An 18,924-nucleotide genomic window follows, 5' to 3' on the forward strand; every position below is an offset into this window, starting at 1 on the left:
GGGTCTGTGCCGCCGGGCCGGACACCTGAACTTTGATGTAATGTCTAGACCTGCAGATTTAATACTGTAATGCCAGCTGAGTCAATTGGTTTAACTGGTTAAAATCAGGCTGACCCAGCGGTGGCATAATCTAATAATTAACGTTTGTTAAGCTGGTGTGTGGCACCGGTACTTTGGCTTTTTTATTTTCCTTCTCTTTTTTTTTTTTTTTTTTTTTTTTTTAACAAGCCAAAACAAAACTGTGGGAGGTGTTCCTGCCCATGGCAGAGGTGGTGGAACTAGATGATCTTTAAGGTCTCTTCCAACCTAAACCATTCTGTGAAAATTTGATGCCCATAAACAACCAAGGTTATTCACTAGTAGCTTGTACAATAATTTTGGTGTAGAAAATTATAGATGTTTTCCGTGTGATACTCTTAACAGATTTCAAAAAGGTGTTTGATTTATAAACAAAATAGAAAACTACAGCCTCTCAAAAGCTGTCTTTATCCAGTGACTTTAAACTCACAGATCAGCAAGAAATATATTTTAAGTAGCAAAATTTAAAATATATAACTACTTTAAGTTGTCCTCATAGTAGTAGGTCTCCTTTAAATTTTTTTTAAAGTTGTTTGTGTTCACGTAGAAAAGACACTTTAGTGATATTAATAAATTGCAAGGAGTACTTTAGCTTATTGGTTTTATGGGTCTAAACATGCATCTCGCATTCGGTTTATTTTCTAGCAGAAAAATGGATCAAATTATTGTTTCCTATTAACTTTTTCTTAAAGTTTTCATTAATAATTTAACATAGAGTTTCAAAGCCAATTTAAACGCATCTTTTCTTGTTTTATAGATGTTTTCCCCACCTGTTAATAGTGGGAAAACCAGACCAACGACGCTAGGAAGCAGCCAGTTCAGTGGATCAGGTAGGATGCATCTGAGATACATAAAGTTCACGTAACTAGGTCTTGATGTTTTAGCTTAGTCTTCATGTGCTGGAAGTATGGTAATCTTTCATCTCTACATATTCTTTTAAAACATTCAGATTAATTAGAGATGTGCTGTTTTGATCTGACTTTATAACACAGTTTGTTACCTTTCACCACAGTTTTCTTCTATATGCCTTAGACTACGTGCCCCAGAACAGTGAAGTGTTAAGTATCTCTAGTCAGACTGATCTACAAGTTGTCTGTTTATCTGTGGTATTAAAAATGAATGGCTGCTTTGTTTTCGTTTGTTTGATAAAATCAAACCTACCTGTTAAACTAAAGTATTTCCCAGCCCCTGTATGAAAGGGGAAAACACTTAAGTAAAATGCCAGATAATGAATACTCCTGACTCAAGGGTATATTTTAAAATGCAGTTCTTAAAGAAAATGTAAAGCTAATAATTTTTTGTGGTACTGTGGAGTTCTCAAAGTCTTGATGAATAGAATTCTTTCATGTTGTACGTTTATCAGTGCATTTGGAAAACCAGTAACTATTTACATGTTGCATGTATTTCGTGGCTTCTGTGTCTTTTCATTGAGGTCCACCTAATGGCTGTTTTCAGACCCTTTTTAAGCTGAGCCTGTAATAGGAAATAAGTGCAATTTTTTAAGGTACTTTTTATCTTCTTGTAAAGGGTATATTTATTACTACTTACAAAAGAGAAACTAACTTTTTGATAACATGTTTTGTTCTTGTTTATGTATACTTATTTGCTCTGAATACAGTGAAGTGATATTTTTGTTTTTATGAATACAACAAAGTGATGCTTGTGTTTTAGTTAAGGTTAATGAAAATAAATTTTTAGAATGCCAGTAGAGGAGTGAAGTAGTTGCTTGAAGCTGTGCAGTAACATGGCCTGTTTGCCTTTAACATTGTCAGAGCTCTTACTTTGAGAGTCCAAATGACACCTTGCATTTTAGTGACACTTTAGAATTTTTCTTTTAAAAAGCATCTTAAAACTTACGAATTATATAATTTTCCAAACTCTTCCGAGATCATCTCCCACATTTAATTTAATGAAAACATGTAGCAAGTGTTGTAATTGTAACGTATTTGAAGGAGCATTTTACTTTTTCTCTCCTAAAGTATATAAGTCGTTTTGTCTTGTTCTTTAAAAGTATGTCAAGTTTAAATTATTGGCAATATTTAGACAACAAAACTGTATACAATGGATACAATGGAGTTAAAGTTGTTTTTTTTTTCTTTTAATACAATTATTCAAGGCATTTGTTCCTCAAAAGTTTGTTTTAAGAGACATTCAGGCAGCTAAAACTTGCTGTGGGGAGCACAACCTGAGCATCTTCTCTCCCTTTTCCCTTGCTTTTCCTGAATGAGTGAGGTAGTTTTCAGTTGAATAATAAAGCTTTCATTTTTAGTTTAGCTTTTAGATCAGTCTTAGGTAATGTTTTCCCTCCTTTCCTTGGATGGCTCAGAAAAAGGGAGAATGCTAGGACACTTAGCTGTTTGGGAGAAACAGTGTTACTGACTCCTTGAATTTCTTTACCAATGTGGTATATCATCACATAGATACCAATCATGAGCAATACACTGCAGCTGTCAAACAAGCTACAACCTCAACTGAATTCCCCTTGGAAAAGATAGTGATATATAGTTGTGGGTTTTAATTCAAAACATTTCTGGTTGTAGAGATTTACTGGTTAGTGGGATTATATGCCCTAATTCTCGTAATGTTATGACCTAAGGCTTGACCTAGGGGGATTACTCTGCAGGAGTGAGAGGTGACAAACTTCTGTATTAGTTGTGTTCTGAGTCAGTGTTACGTGTTGTAGAAAGACCATGTTAAGATCGTTGATGAAGTAGAGGCATTTAATTTCTAGAAACTTCACTTTCAATTTCTTGAAAACTTTTTTTTTTTTTTTACTGCTAGAGGCCACTCTTAAAAGAGAAACATGAAAGGAGGAGCTATTTATTCCTTTGAGCTGTCTAATATGGAAAAGCACAGTATCACAGATTCCTAAAAAGTACTTTTTAAATTTTTTTCTTTAAATACGGAGGATGTGACCTGTTACAGGGACTTGCTGTGATTTTGATGGCAGTTACAGAAGTGAAGATTACTTTAGTATCTTTCCCATTAACCATGGTTGTTTTATTTTTCTGATGTCTTTACAAGCACACTAAAGGAAAATGTTTTCCTTTTCTTAGTTGGAACAAGAATGTATTTATTGTTTGTTATTATAGAGACCCCTTTTTCTCATTTAAACTTAAACAGATATGAAAGTACTCTCCCCAATCAGTGATTCAAGATGCAGCCTAATGGCCCCCATTAAGTAGGTGAAAATCAATTGCTTGTCTTCGTGGCTTTTAAGACTGTACGTTTCTTGGAAGTCTGATTTAGAATGATGGAATGCTCATGATGCATTTTCCTTGCCACCCCCCCAGACCCTCAGTTTAAAAGGACAAATTAGTTGCTGTTTGAGGACGGTTATATTCTGTTTTTCGGGTGTGGCTTTGTGAAGTGTTGGAAATACTAGGGTGTATGTTATTAATTCTGATGTAACGAGCTTGAGCTGGTATAATTCTGCAATATTTCTGTTGATTATCTTGTGAAAATATATGTGTAATTGGGTTGAATAAACAAAATGGCTAATATGACTGATATCTATAGCTTGTAAGAAAATACTGTCATGGATTAACATATGAACACTATGTCTTGGTTAAAAGATAGCTAAAGTCTGGTTTGGGGCAGGCTTGCTTTCTGCAGGTCAATCAGTTATGAATGAAAGCTGGAGATGAAATAAGTAAACTAATCTGATATATCCTAGTATCTTATGACAGTAAGTCGTGTAAGCTGCTGATAAAGTCAAATAACTTGGTCAGACTACTGGTGAAAATAAGCATATTAGAAAAGTAACCTGATATGTAAGTCAGTGAGTTAAGCTGCAAAATATTCCTTGTCATACCTGTTGTAATTACCTCTTGTTTAAAACAGAACTTCACATTCTTTTCTCCTCCAAAACCGACTTGTGAAGATAAAGTCATTTCTGTCTTAGAAATCGTTGAGGGAGAAGGCAAAGGTCAGAGATATACTCTGTAGGGCTTTTTAATCAGGCTTTTTTTTCATATTTTATTTAAAATTAAATTTTTCTCTGCCACTATGGTTAATAGCAGTGTTTATGATTTACAGTGAAATTTTGCTTTGTTTTCTTTTTGTCAAAACCACAAAATATATGCCAATACAAACCCGGATGGTTACCGATTTTGCCTAATGCCCTTTATTTATCACAGTAACTCCATTAAAATCCAGTCACAATATTCAGGTGCCTGCCATAGGCAGTAATAGTGCAGTTTTCCTAGGGCTCCCAGTAGGTTTGATCTCAATTTCGGTTTTTCCTCTGATTGAAAGTTTTTTTTTCATCTCAGGTGTGGTACCCTAAAATACCCCCCCCCCCCTTTTTTTTCTTTATTTTTGCAAATAACTTCTTAGATGTTAAAGAACGTGTCTGAGATGATATTTTCCTATGTGGTTTACTATCTTCAATTTTTGTAACCTTCTTATTATACCAATAGCATTATTTTCACGCGTGGCTGTGCACGTATGTATGTGGGGTATCAGTCAGAAAGCTGAAGTAAGATAACGTGGATGTCTACCAGAAAACAAAGTGGAAAGAATTTAAAGAGGTACAGTTCAAGAGCTAAGTCATCAAAATACGATGCTTCTCTTGCCCGTAAGATTATTCTAAAGTTCATGAAAAATAAGTACACACATTTGTGTGTGGAGAGCTTTTGGCACAACTTGTGTGTGTACCCAGACATTCTTCATACTAGACCTACCTGCAGAAATACTTCTGAATGTATCTGTGTAGATATCCCTTTGTATCCGTTTGGTCCCCTTTTATGCCCTTTCCACTTCTCTCTGCTAATATACTGGGTTTGTAAGGAATGGATTGGGATAAGCCACTAATTAGTGGCTTGATGCAAAGACCATTTAAGTTGATAGCCTGCCATTAACCTGAGTGTACCTAAATTAGGGCCATGTGTCTTGAGGCTGGACACAATGGCAATTCTTTAGCAGGTCTGTTAAGTTACCAAAGAGTGTTTCCAATATCAGCAAAACCTGACTTGGATTACTGTTTGCTGCTCCCATGAACTGGTATTTTCTTTTTAGTTTTGCATCAGCAATTCCTTGTCAAACAAACAAACAAAAAACCCCGACAAAAAACCTTGTTGGAGTTACCTGGATGGGCAATGTTTTAAATGCTGTGTGTGTTAATCTACAGCAAGTGTTGAAGAGAAACTGCACTCTTAACTCTGACAGCCAAATCACAGCCTAGGAGAAACTGCAGAAAGGGGAGACTTTTTGGGAGGACTAATTTGCATACACAACCTTTGGAAATACTTTTTTTTTTTCTTCCTTCTTTTTATCAGAACTGTGATTCCTGAGAAGAATCGGTTCTCTGATACCATTCTACGTGTGTTCCTGGTGCAGTGTCCCATTGAGGTGCAGGAAATTCCTAGTGCCTGCTCCTAATCCCTGAATTAAGGAGTTGATGAGTGATCTCATGTAGTCACATAGCCTGGTCATACAATGCATTAGGTCATGACAGACTCTTTTAAATAAATAAATAAGTAAGAAAAAAGTGGAGGGCCTATATTTCAGGAATTTGATCCATATTTCTGGTTTTGTCATTCAAAATATGTAATGAACCTGTGTGTTTTTGTTTGCTGTTCAAAACAAGATAAGCTTATTGTGTGTTAAATGCCAGAAATCTAGGGTGGCCTGTTAAAATAAACATTAGGTCATGCAGCTGTGTCACTTTTTAAATTATTTTTATTTTTAATACCTAGTTTGTTCTCTAGCTCCATTAAAAGTGAACCCGCAGATCTGGTAACCTGGTATTTCATCTTGGGTCTCAGGGGTGCTAAATTCAGTCCTTTTCTGAAGCACTTGGGAAGAGTTGTAGAAGCCTCATACTTGAAAGCAGAAAGGCGTCCATAGCTTCTTTCCCCGCTAGTAGTTTGTAGGGGAGACCCGTGGATTACCCTTCAAATGGGCCAAACCCAAGTGAGCTGAAGATTTCAGTCTGGGTCCCTCACCTATTGCACTGAGAAATCTGGAATGGTGACACAGTGCTAGTAAATATGTGACTGCAGCTTGCCCATTAGCAGCCTGTCTCACTGTTGCTGTCTTTTTTTCCTTCTCCCCTTCCCTTGCCTTTGGAAAGGTAGATTATCAGACGCTTACTCCATGAACAGCCTTGAAAAGTCCAGCTTATAGAGGGGCTAAGTAACTGCCTCCATATTCCTGCTTAAGAAAGAGGAGGGGAGAAAAATGTTGGATAAATGGAGAGAACTCATAACCCAACTTTAAAGCAGGTGGTCTCTTGCAAAGTGTTTGTGGTCATGTGGATATTGAGGGTTTTTTGTGATTTAAAAAAAAAAAATAGGGAGGAGGAGTTACTGGAGCAGCTAGGTGTTCTGAATCTAGCTTGGTGAGCAGATAAGTAGGTGTTTCTCCATCATATGTCGCTGTTGGCTATGGTCTTGAAAAGGTTGGTATCACTTAAGGGGATGGTATGAACCGCATGTCAATTGGTCAGAAATACCTCGCTGTCTTCCAAATAGCTAATTTCAGAATTTTTAGTAGCATTTGGCCTGTCTCTTGTTTAGAGATACACTTGACATTGTTAATAACGGAAACTGTAATTTTTGCATTATTGGCATGTGGAAAGCATTCTTTCAAAAAGTTAATGTTGTATTTCCAGCAATTAGTTTTCACTGGGTGAGAGCAGCGATAGGATCACTGTGTTGACAAGCACAGCATCTAACCTCCCACCCCTATATAAACGTTGCTGTCTCACAAGGCAGGGGAGATCTTGGCAATGTCATTTCTGGGTGGCTTTGGAAGGTCTGGGGTGGCAGTAGTCCTTTCCTGATGTGGAACTGCTTGGTGTGGGTCACCTCCCACTATCACCCTCCACCCCAGCCAGTAGCTGCCGAATTTTTGTGATCTGCTGTAAGTGCTGAAGAGTATCCAGATGCTTTGGAGAGCGGGATGTAATGGCACGTGGGAAGGAAAATATGATTTGGAATTGCCTGTTGCTGTGTTTTTGGCTTTACCCAGAGAGCAGTGTTGATACAAATGTAAATAGGAGGACTAAAGGTTTGGGTGAAGTGGAAGAAGAATCCTGAAAAGAGACCGAGGAGAAATTGCATGGTACCTGAGGAATTCTCTTTCTTTGAAGAGAAGTATGAGATTCTTACGTATTTGTGTGTCCTTTAATGGCAGCTGAACTTGCACTCAGTCCCTTAATTACTGTAGAACTTTTATTACGTCTGTAGCTTTTGCTAAGGTTTGAGGTGTTTTGGTTTTGCTTGTTTGTGGTCTTTTTTTGGTCTTTGGCAAGGGAATTTCATGTTAAAAGCTTATTCATACATATGTGCCAAAGTTCCCCTTCCCCCGACTTCTTTCCAGCTGTCACACAAAGAGGCCTTAACCCCTTAGTCATTTTGCTATCAAGTTGGTCTGACAGCTGTTTGTCTCGGATAATTCTACTTTATCCATAGTTGAGCCTATAGATGCTGTTGTATGAATTTTTATTAATCTGCTGTATACTGTACTATAAACTTTATATACTATTTTCTTTCAGTTGCTAAAGGTATAGTGTAATTTTCATGGTTGCAAATTGAGCATATCTATTTATGAACAGAAGGATGTTTAAGGCACTAATATAGTACCATATCACTTAGTAAGACTGGAGTTTGTGGAGAACATTTTTAAAATTGCAAGATGTGCATAAAATTGAGTAGTTCACTAGACCTTGAGCTGACTTCTCTTGACCACGGAGAGGCAGTTTTCTTTTTTTTTTTTTTTTTTTTTGGTACTCTAATGTTGAAGGATTGTGGCTTTGGGGAACAGCATTCAGCTTTTTTAGATGCTCTATAAAATTTCTTAAATTACTTGTAGAGCCAGATGTATCTGTGTGGTATAATAAATAAGTCTTCTAAAAATTTCCTTCAAAAGAAATATTAATTTATCATATTTGAAAATTCAGTTTCAGTAAATAACTTCACTGAATAAAGTATGTTCTCTAAAAAGCTTTTTTTAGAAGCATTGTCTATTTTAATGTCTCAGCACTTCTTTAGAAGTATATAGCAAAACTTGATAAGGTTTGTGTGTTTTTCTGTGAGGAAGTCACTAAATTTAAATAGTAAATAAAGAAATAAGAAAAGGCATTATTTTCTTCTGCATGTGAATTATTTGATGGAGGTTGTTATTGAACACTCATAACTAGTTTTAAATTGTGTATACACCTTCATCGCTTTTTGGGGTTATTAAACATTGTAAGAGAAGGGGAAAAAGTATTACTTCAGTGCGTAATTATCATTCTAAGGGCAGAAAATGTGTTTTTAATCTCTAATTTTTTCTGTCTTAAGTAGTGATGGTCACTCCTTCAATTTGTTGGGTTTTTATTAATATGAAAGTCTAGAAGTAGGCAGTTCTATTGTATGCCACAACCTGTTGATTTTTAAGTACTTGTGGACTTTTTAAATACTACAATCCATTATTTACTAGTGGTTTTAGGGACAAGCTTTTTTTTCTATTATGAGTCTAAGATGAGATAATGATAATTTTTTTTACTGTCTTGAACAAATGCCTTGTTTTTTCCAATTGTAAAACAAAGCTGTATTTGTAAACACAACATTCAAAAACATAAAGGACATACTTTTTTTGTGAAGATGTTAACTGAATACCAAGAATGATCAGAAAGAGCAGCTTTTGTTATATTTAATAATATCTCACTGTCTTCAGAGGATAATCAGGCTAAAATGTACCCAGTCAATCTTTAGGACTTTGTTAGATTCTTCTTGCATGCTAGGGATATGTGTGTGGGGGGGTGTGTTTTGGTTTTGGTGGTTTGTTGTTTTTTTTTTTTTTCTTTTAAGAAGGAGCAGAATTGCTTTAAATGAAATAAACTTCTTGTTCTTACAGATGTAATGCAGAAAAATCTTGCTTGATCACATCAAAATAATCATTGCTGGTGTTTTAAAGAAGAAGTTGGGATGGGGGGGTGGAAGAAGAAGAGACTTGATAGAAAGGGTTTACTTTCCAGTCCTGTTAGTAGGGTAATGCTCTCTAGGAATGCTAGTAAAACCTTAGTATAAAAAAACTAAGTAGGGTTTGTCTTGGACAGGGAAGTTGTACACTTCCGTATTAGTGCTATGGAAAACTTCGAAAACTGCTCATGCTACAGAATTGCATTTAAAAAGAAGGTTAAAAATGTACTGTACATTTCTGGTATCACACACGGTTTCTCTTTATTGATAAGTGGAAAATAGGTAGATATTTTTACATGTAGCTGATACTTTTGAGTTAATAATTTTTTTTTCCGAAGTAAATCTTGTTTACTGGGGTGGACCTGATTTCTTGCTCCTGAAGTTCTACAGAGATTGCCTCTTTTGTTTTTGGTTAGCACGTTAAGGTTTTCAAGTTTGCTTTTTTTGGTGTTATAGACTTGGTTTTTCTGTACCAGTTGTAGTTGCAGAAACGGTAGTATCTCTGTGTCTTTATCAGGCTGTTAGTTACGTGGAGTTTTAGTAGTAAGTTGAACCACTTGCTTTTGCTGTTCTTTCCTTTGCATGGACAAAACCGCAGGAAACATTTTGTTTGTGCCTTGTCTCTGAAAGAGCTCTTTGCTGATGAAGATGAAACAGTGGTAACACAGAGAATCTGGGTTGGAATTTTATATAGAAGTGTGTTCTGAGCCTTGATTTGTGAAAATTACATTTTAGGTGGTGCATTTTTTCCCTTCTTAAATACCAGGATGAATAGGCAGAACTGATTGTTAGAAAAACACACCTAGTAAAACAAAGTCCAAATGTGGTCATTTCTAGTTGTGTATATTTTGTGGGTAAAATACCAATGAATATCAGACCATGAATGTGCATGTGTTAAATGAAATTGAGTTTAAACCAAAGTTTACCCTTTATTCAATATAAACAAGAACTTGGTCTGTAGCATTACCTGGTGTCCCTATTTTAATGTGTACATCACTGTCTTTGGAGAGGAAGTTGATTTATAGTCCTCCCATCTTCTTCTATGTTCAAGTTTTACAGACAAAATCTCTAGTGCATTGAATGATTCCAAGTCTTACCTAAAAGAAAACCTGAATGCACATTGGTGGCTCTTGTATGTACTACCTGCATTTCAAACATCTATCTAAAAGTCCCAAATTAACTAATTTTTTTACTTGAATGAGGCAATAAAAAGGGAACCAGACAGAAGAATTAGCGAAACAGAAAACTGAGGGTGATTCATACCTATTAGCATATAATGTGTGAGTCAAATGTAAAGAGTTTTATGTAAAATAACGTTGCTTTGCAAACTTGGTTTCTCTAGTTCTTTTGGAAAACCTATTTAAGGCTTAAAAAATGTAGATAAATCCGTGCTAAAGTCATTGAATTTCACATTTTGCGTGCTGCAGGGATGTATTGTAACCAAGTATCTCTTGAATTTTCTAGTGTTGCATTGGTGTTAGTGGGATGCTGTGGAGGGAGGTACAATAGGATTTTCTAAAGTACATTTATTTTTAGTCTTCTGTAGGAGAATGGAATTCATTGTTTATATTTTTATTTTTTGCTTATTTGAATGCAAGATACTATTGTCTTGGTGTTATCCCAAGAGCCGTTGTGGCTACTCTGAAATGATTAAACCAGACAGCTTTGCTTGTAGGACAAACATTTTTTATATTGTGATGTTTCGATGATTTTCAGTGCGACACCTATCCCGTTCCAGTTTCTTTATGCAGCAACTTCATGAGTCATAATCCTTGCAAAAGAACACAGCTTAAAATAATCACTGATTGTTTCTTTGCAATTCTATTCACTGCCCACTGCAAATAAACAAGAGCAGCAACGACAATATCATTTAATCCTTTAATGTTTGCTTTTGACGTGCAAAACATTCTCTTGTAATAGAGAAGTAATCCATAAGGAGGGTAGCTGCTCTTTCATCTTCCTGAATGCTAAATGAAGCCAAGGCTTTTATGAAGAGATGGTGATTTAATGAAGATGACCGAGTTTTGGAGTAATGAAAAGCTTTTGTATATTTCTAAAAATGATGCATGGTGCTTGCTACTGCAGAGTTCAAATGGCTGTATTTTGTAGCGCATCTTTGCGAGATTAGTGCTTGTGGAGCTTAGATGCAAAGTGATTGAACGGTATGGTAAAGCAAAAATTTTTCCCTTGGTTTGATTTGAGAAAAGAAATGCACATCTCTGCCACTTTATGTGTATAAATGCATGTAATGTCTGACATGTGTTCTGCTCTGTGTAATGCTTTTATTTTGGTAACCTTGAAAATATCTCTGATATTGTATTCCCTTGCCAGAGGACAGTAATAAGCACACACGCAAAAAAAACGGAGCATGAACTTTGGCAATATTACTTATGACAGGAACATCTGAATTAGATATTTTTCTTGCAAATACTCATCAGATGCTGAATCTAAAAAGCTTCTCAACTAAAAAAACCAAACAACAAAACCCAGGCAACCAATCAAACCCTAAAAAAACCTCAAACAAAAACCCTCCCAAACCTCAATAAAAACCCAAACAAACCAAACCCCCCATCTTTTTTCCCTTTAGTTTTTCATGTCATTAGTTTATTTGTAATATTTTTAAAAATAATCTGTAATACTACCGCTTGCAAACCAAGCTAGATAATGCTTGATACATCAAAAGGAAGAAGAGAGACTCTAAAGGATGGGAGACAATATCCTCTAACACTCTTTCAGGCCTTCACAAATCAGCGAAAGGGCCTCTTATTTTTCCCTCTTTGTAATTCAACCCCTGTAAAGTGGGAAGTAGTAAACTTCCATAAAAGTTAACTTAATCTTTTTTCTTCCACCAAGATTTTAAAGAAGGTTATGATTCTTTACAAAAAGTTTCTACTTGCATGTTAACTTTCAGTACTGTACAACCAGAATTAATCTTAAAGGTTGCTAAACTATTTAAGGGTTGCCAGGAACGTAAAGAATGCAACCACGTTGTTACGTTTCTCGTAGTGTTACAGGAAAGATATAGCTGACCATCTGGGGTGAATGAACTTCAGTGAGCAACAACGGGCTGGTTTTTGTCTACTTTTTGAAAACTGTCCTGTAATAAAAGTGCAGAAATGGATATGTAACTTAAATTTCCTTCTTATCCTTTTTAATGGCTTGAATTACTGGCTAGTCCCTATGTAGTAGTATACAAACTCTTACAAGTTTAAGAGTGGTATATGTCATGGATGCTTAAAACGCTACATGTTAGTGGAATAAATTTCAAGATGTGTCAAGGCTGTGCAGTCGTGAGTACATTTCTGGGTAGAAGGTGAAGCATTATAAGAGATTGGGTTTTGGTTTGTTTTTTTTTTTTTAGAGTAAACCTAGAGTTTATATTTATGCATGTCCACTATACTCATTAAACCCACTTTATTTTCAAGATACTTGTTGAGTACTGAATAACAGCTTCAATCATCTGTGTATTTACTATGTACTAACACTTCCTTTTCCTTTTGCCCCATGCTGTTAGGGGAAATTGGGATTGGAAAAGGGGTAATACCTGCATATGGGAGAGGCTGTGTAATGCAATTTATAGTCGATGCTAATGATTATATTCCTTTTAGCATTTCAATAGTCTACATTTGTTTTATGAAGTGAATGGCATTTTTTTCTCCTAGATGCAGCTGTTTATTTGTAGGTAGCCTAAGTACCCTGTGAACTATCATCAAAAAACCTTTTTTGTACCTTATATTTCTGCAAGTGAAAACTGGTATGTATATAACAATGTGACTTGTGCTGCAGTGGGGACTCAGTCGGAGTTTGGCCATCTCTCGTGTGTGTGTGTCATAGGTTGTCTCCGAATTGGATACTGGAGACATGCTGTTGCCATAGCAATGAAGGTCCTTTTGAAGGCAGGATTCTTGGCAGAGCTGTTGCATCTCCTAAAGTGCTTGGTGCATTGATCTGAAAGTACCTTGTCAGTATTAGCACATAGCTGTAGTGAAAAGAGCGGGAAGTATAGATTTCTTTAAAATACGTTGTTTTCTTTGTTTCACAGCTAATTGTTGGTTGAACCCCCTGTTCATAAAGCTACAGCTTTTTAAAATCTTATGCTGTGAACAATTCTTGTATTTAACATAATTAGCTTGAACGCATATATAAATTGAGCTGTCGTAACAGCTAACGTGATTATTGCAAAAGTATCGCTGTATGACTTTCATAGTTTCTTACAGGACTTCTCTCTCTTAGCACTTTGAAAATACATTTTTAGAGAGTTTCTGCCATGAATTTTCGTTACCACAAAACAGTTGTGAAAATATCCTGCTGTGTTCATAATGCTTTTCAACTTGATGTTTTCCTTTTTACTAAGTGAAATGGTTGCCTTGCTCCCATATTATTTATATTATGAAACCCTAATTGTGGCACTAATGGGGGAGAATTGCTTGTGGAGATGTGTAGTTCTGTATTTATTTGGACAATATGCCTTACCTAGGATCCCTTTTTCAACACAGATAAGTCTTTGTGTATAAATATTTCCTCCTTAGAGTGTGGGTTTGTTATCAAAATAAGAAAAGGCTGTGAATTTCTTGTGTCCCATCAAGTGTATGATTTTTTTTTTTGATAAGTGATGTTTTCTTCCCCAAGACAAAGTGTAGGAATTCAGAGGCAGCTTGTGTAGCGCCGATGCTCTGGACAGCAGTAACATCATTTCTACGTGTGCTGTGAGCATGAAGTTGATTCATTTTTTCCTTATTTAAAAAGATCAAACAAATACTAAACTGAGGAATGTAAAGAAAAAGTGAAAATTTTTCTAAGTCTTCAGGAGACGATTAATGTGATTAACACTGTACAGCGTATTCTTTCACGTGGACTGGGATTTCCATGTTTAAGAGTTCCTTTATTACTGAAAGAGCCTCTAAGAGAGAAGAATTTTGAAGTTACTCATATAGCTTGCTTCCACCCTTTGCAGCTTTATTTTGTAACATACTCTTTAGCTTTATCACTTTCTCTGAAATAGTAGATATAGATGAGAATTAAACAAACACTTCATTCTTCTTTTTTCTCTTTCCCAGTGAAGTTAAGGAAGAATGAAATAATTAATTTGTACCTGAAAAGAACTTTCTGCCTGCTGTAGCAGATGTGTGCGCGTGCCATGCTAGTGATCGTTTGCTTGGGCTTGTTTTGTAATCCCTGCCCCCTCTTGCCGCTTTCTCAGCGTAGGGAAGCAGCATAGATTCAGGTTGCCTTGGCCTTGGGAAGCGTTACTGAGCTGCTGCTCTAAGCAGTTCCGACAGGACGCGTTACTTACACTTCCTACATGTGTTGGTCTAACCTGGGTAGACAAGTCGTGGTGTAGGTGACCTTGGCTTGGTGACCAAGGAGAGCGTACCAAGGAGAGGTCAGCATTGATTTCACAGAGAGTGTGAACCAAGGGAATTAGACTCTGCAAGGTGTCTGCTTGTTGTTCTTTTCCCTTTTTAAGCAAATTTAGTGCTGCATCAGCGGACATGTGTGCTGAAGCTCTCTACCTATCCTTGGGAACAAACACAACATTAATAACCCAAGCTTCCTCTAACTGTTCTGCCAGTTGGTCTCAAGTCACGTTTGGGGGGAAAAAAGGTCTTTCATGGCTCTAACAAAAATTCTATTTATGTGTCCTTTCAGCCTTTGAGTCAATTAATACTGATTGAGTAGGCACTGGTTTTAGGATTGTGGCAACAGGTTCACTGAAATACACTGAAATAAGCTCATAGTCTCCTAAATATGTAAGTATGTATTAATACTGGCCTGATTTTGTCAGGCTTAGCAAAGATAACATGTAAAAATGAGTTTAGTATGAGAAGTTAGGTATTTATCTTTTGAAATTCTAATTCTGAAAGAACTTTATACTCGGGGGACTGATTCTAAAATGAAATGAACAGCTCATGTAATTCATGTAGCAAGCTTCCGTCTTGAGATGTTCAATACTTTTCAATATCCTCTGGTTTTGTTTCCATCTATGCTACTGTTTTATCAGATCCATTAAATTATAGGGCTAAGGAATACTGAATTAGGAACGAAATAGAAAATTCTCAAAATGTGAATTTTTTTAATCTTAATTTTTTCATGAAAATTCATATCTCAAAATTCATTCGGAATAGCAAATTCCTAGGACGTACTATTACTTACTTGATACTTAGTGCTGTTATTTTTGTAATTTAAATAAGCTAAAGCAGGCATTAATATCTCCATCAAAAACTTGTGCTAAGATTGTATTATTGCACAACAAAGAGAATAATCTTGAGTTTTAAAGGCCATAGCTAAGAGGCAAAATTTTTGTTCATATCTTGCTGCATAGTTCCTATGTCGCTCTGAGGAACTGCTTCTTCCCCCCCCCGCTATGTTCTGGTTTCCTCAGCTGTAAAATGAGGGCTAGCGTTCACACTGTAGAAGAGACACTAAGTGTTTTTTAACTTCCTCAGTTCAGGGAAATGGTGAACTTGAAAGGGGTTAATAGGAATAACTTTATACGACCTAAGCAGAGTTAATATAACTTGCACGAATTTTCAGTGTTAATATCCCCTCCTTCCTTTTGTATATAATTTCTATGTCTCTGCTTGTTTAATTCAATATTTTACTTACATTGATAAAGTTTTGGGGTTTTTCTTTTTTAATTCAGTTCTTGCTGTATCTACTATACAGCTTTTAAAATGTAAGTTCTGTTATTTAAAAATGTGGAAATGCAACTTTCTGTCTAGGACTCAGCAATGTTCTAGAAACTGTTTCAGCACACTTTCACAGATTACATACGCTTCTCATTTCTGTAAATTTTATTTGAATCTAATCCAAATAAGAAATTGCAGATAAATATATTTGCCTAAATTTCTTGAAGGAAGAAAATCACTAGTCTAAAAAGGTTTCCTAATACACAAACAGAAAGCAGCCCTGTCCACAGCTATCCTTTGTATTTAATGGATTAAATTCACTTTGACAGCTAGATATATGTACCAGTGTCTAGCCTATGGCCATGATCTAATAATCATGGATATGGTCACAAGTCGTCTAAAAAGGTTCAGTAATCAAGTGGGGTTTTGACAAAACCTACTCTGACTGAAACAAGAAATGAGGCTGTGTTAAATTTGCTACTGTGCCTGTATTCTGAATGCTTAATAAATACCCTTTGGGATGTATAGACAGAACCTATGCTTTAACAGAGATGGAAAAGCTAATTGTGCTACAGCAGTGTGTGTTTTAAAGTTATGAAGCAAATTTGGTCTAACCTAATGATCGTGAAGAACTTAGTTTCAAAACATTAATTTCTCCCTTCCCTGAAGTGCTTTTTAACTTGTTTGTTTCTTCTGTCATAAAAATAGTTGTATGCCATTAAATAGAGCCTTTTGTGAAATACACAATTCTTATATCATAATTCTGGTATGCGAGGGGAAGCTTAAGAAGTACTGATGAGTAAATACGTGTTAAAGGGCAAGACTTCAAGCACTACAGATGTTTTGAAAACAAGTATTTTACTACACCCTAACAGTGTGCTTTGGTCTCTATTAGGTTGGACTAGTAAAACCTACATTGTATGTAAACATCATGTATGTAAAGAGAAAAACAATGCCTTGGCCCACAAACAGTCCTTTGTAATGCAGAATTAGTGTATTTTGCCAAACTAGCATATTATGACGGTTGTTTTATATTTGGTTCTAGCTTTTTTTGGGAAAGAAGCTGCTTTATGTTCTATAAACCTCCATAAAATCAACCAGGTTAGGATAAAAACAAGTGTTCCACAAATTGTGACCTTGTTCTCTCTTCTTTTACTTTCAGTAGATTTTCTGATAGAGCTAGCAGGATCAATGTTTTAGAAAACACAGAAGAGTAAGAGAGTGTGGATCAATTTAAGGAATTAAACATTCCTTTAGGAAGGTGAAGTAACTGTTCATCCCAATTTATAGGTTACATTTCAGCAACTTCTGAATGTGATACTTGTGAGGTGCTCTTTTTTTTTTTTTTTTTAATCATGTCTACTTTCTCATCTTTTTGTAGCTCAAGTGATTTGAGGTACTTATTTTTAAACCTCACAGCAGCTTTCATGAGAAGTAGGATGTTTGCACTGAAGTTTGTATTTGGGGAGACTAGCTAACTGTATCTAGGAGCACGGGATTCCTTCAGGTATTTGTACAATATGAACCAAATGAGTGCCAAGAAAGCTGGGAAAATGGGGAGGTAGAAGCATCCTCCAGGGGAGCTTAGAAGATTGATCCCACTGAAACTGTTAGTGTGGGAAGGTTATTTGCTTTTCCACGTGCCTGATATGCGAGAAACTTTAGGGATTCTTACCACTTTATTTGTTGTTAATGTGCAAGGTATACGTTTGATTCTTCACTGTTTTGTTATTGTAGATAGATGTCTTCCCCAACTTGTTGAAGAATATTTGTTTGAGTTAGGTGGTAATACCACAGAATATGAAAGCAACTTTCATATTTATTTTGGCGGGATTGTGTCATCCAAAAGCTCACAACAAAGCTTAAGACCATCAGCATTTGTAAAGAGTAATGTTCAGCTTCGAAGCTGGGAAATAAAGAGCTGTACTACTCTGCCCTTGGCGTTCTTCATGCAGATGGCCACCTCCACTCCCATGTGCTTACTGGCGTCTGCTACCAGGTTTCTGTTCCTGGTTTTGGTAGCTGGGGATGTCCCTGTTCTGGCCTTGAGGTGGAGTACTACTCAGTTTCTGAATTAGTTCTTTTGAATATGAATTTAGTTCTCAATTCCAAGGAAAAATACAGATGGCCTGTTAGAGAATGATTGGGTTTTGTAACAGTTTGTTAGCGCTGCTGCTTCTGGGAGTAAGTATTAATGTTATATTTGAAACTTTCTTAATATAATTGCCATTGGGTAGCAAGAAAAACAGTAAAGTTAACTTTTTGCATGGGGTAGATTTGATTTTGTCTGGATGTTCAGCTGATGTTTAATATTTTTTTTAATTTTATTTGGTCATTTGCATTGTCCTAGACTTGCTTTCATCCATGTCATTAATATAGCTAACTGTATCTAGGAGCACGGGATTCCTCCAGGCATTTGTACAATATGAACCAAATGAGTGCCAAGTCCTGAATGCTGTATTCTGTGTCGTGTGTCTCACTTTCAGTTGATCTTTCTAACATGTCTTGATAGACAAAATGCCCAGGGACAATTCAGAAACTTTCTCTTTCATTGCTGTTCCTGGTGCTGTGATCTTTTTTTTTTTTTTTTTGATACAGTGGTGTCTTGCAGAAGTTATATTTTTAGTGTGTGTACAAGAAAATAATGCATGATACATGGAGTGGCGTGGATGTAAGTATTAAGAATAGTGGCTGTGTTCTGAAATATATTTTGATTCACTTTTACTGTATGTGTATTTTTCCAGAATGCCTCAAATGAAAAATGCCATAACCACCTTTGAGCAGTTTCAAATATTTTTCCTTATAAATCACTTGTCTTAAAGTTTCTTCTCACATGTATCTTTCTGGAAATATACAACTGAAAATGTAATTGGGAGGCACAGAAGAGTCTGCAGTCACCCCTGAACCAGTGGCAGATTCAGTGTTTTGAGACTTCACATTCTCACGGGGCTAGGAATAGGCTTTTAAATAAGACTTTAGCCTGCCTTTTCCTCTGAAGCCTCGAGACTGATTGACTTTAAATGCAGATAGATTTAAAAAAACCCCAGCTAATTATTTGTTTCCAACCCTCTTGGAAGTGATCTTTGAAATACACACATGATATATAGAACTAATTGGCATGCATCCAGAATTACCCTATTGACAATGACATTATTATTTCTTCCTAGGAAGTTTGTAGAACTTATTCAGGTACAATTTAACAGGATAGGGAATGACTTCATTTCTCAGAAGTCTGATACCTTTTCTTTGAAAATCCTGGGCACCTGTATGGTGAAATGCAAATTTGGTATCTGTATCTGTTGTCTGTG

General features: G+C 36.0%; 1 protein-coding gene across 1 annotated transcript in view; it reads left to right on the plus strand.

Moving 5' to 3' along the window:
• Nucleotides 1-835: 835 nt before the first annotated feature.
• Nucleotides 836-18,924, plus strand: part of TCF12 (transcription factor 12) — a 168,248-nt gene continuing 150,159 nt past the window's right edge. The window contains exon 1 of the mRNA XM_009885736.1: nucleotides 836-908. Coding sequence (XP_009884038.1) covers nucleotides 836-908 — 73 coding nt within the window. The remainder of the gene's footprint in view (nucleotides 909-18,924) is intronic.

The sequence above is a fragment of the Charadrius vociferus genome, unplaced genomic scaffold (assembly GCF_000708025.1).
Source record: "Charadrius vociferus isolate BGI_N301 unplaced genomic scaffold, ASM70802v2 scaffold325, whole genome shotgun sequence".
Lineage (NCBI taxonomy): Eukaryota > Metazoa > Chordata > Aves > Charadriiformes > Charadriidae > Charadrius > Charadrius vociferus.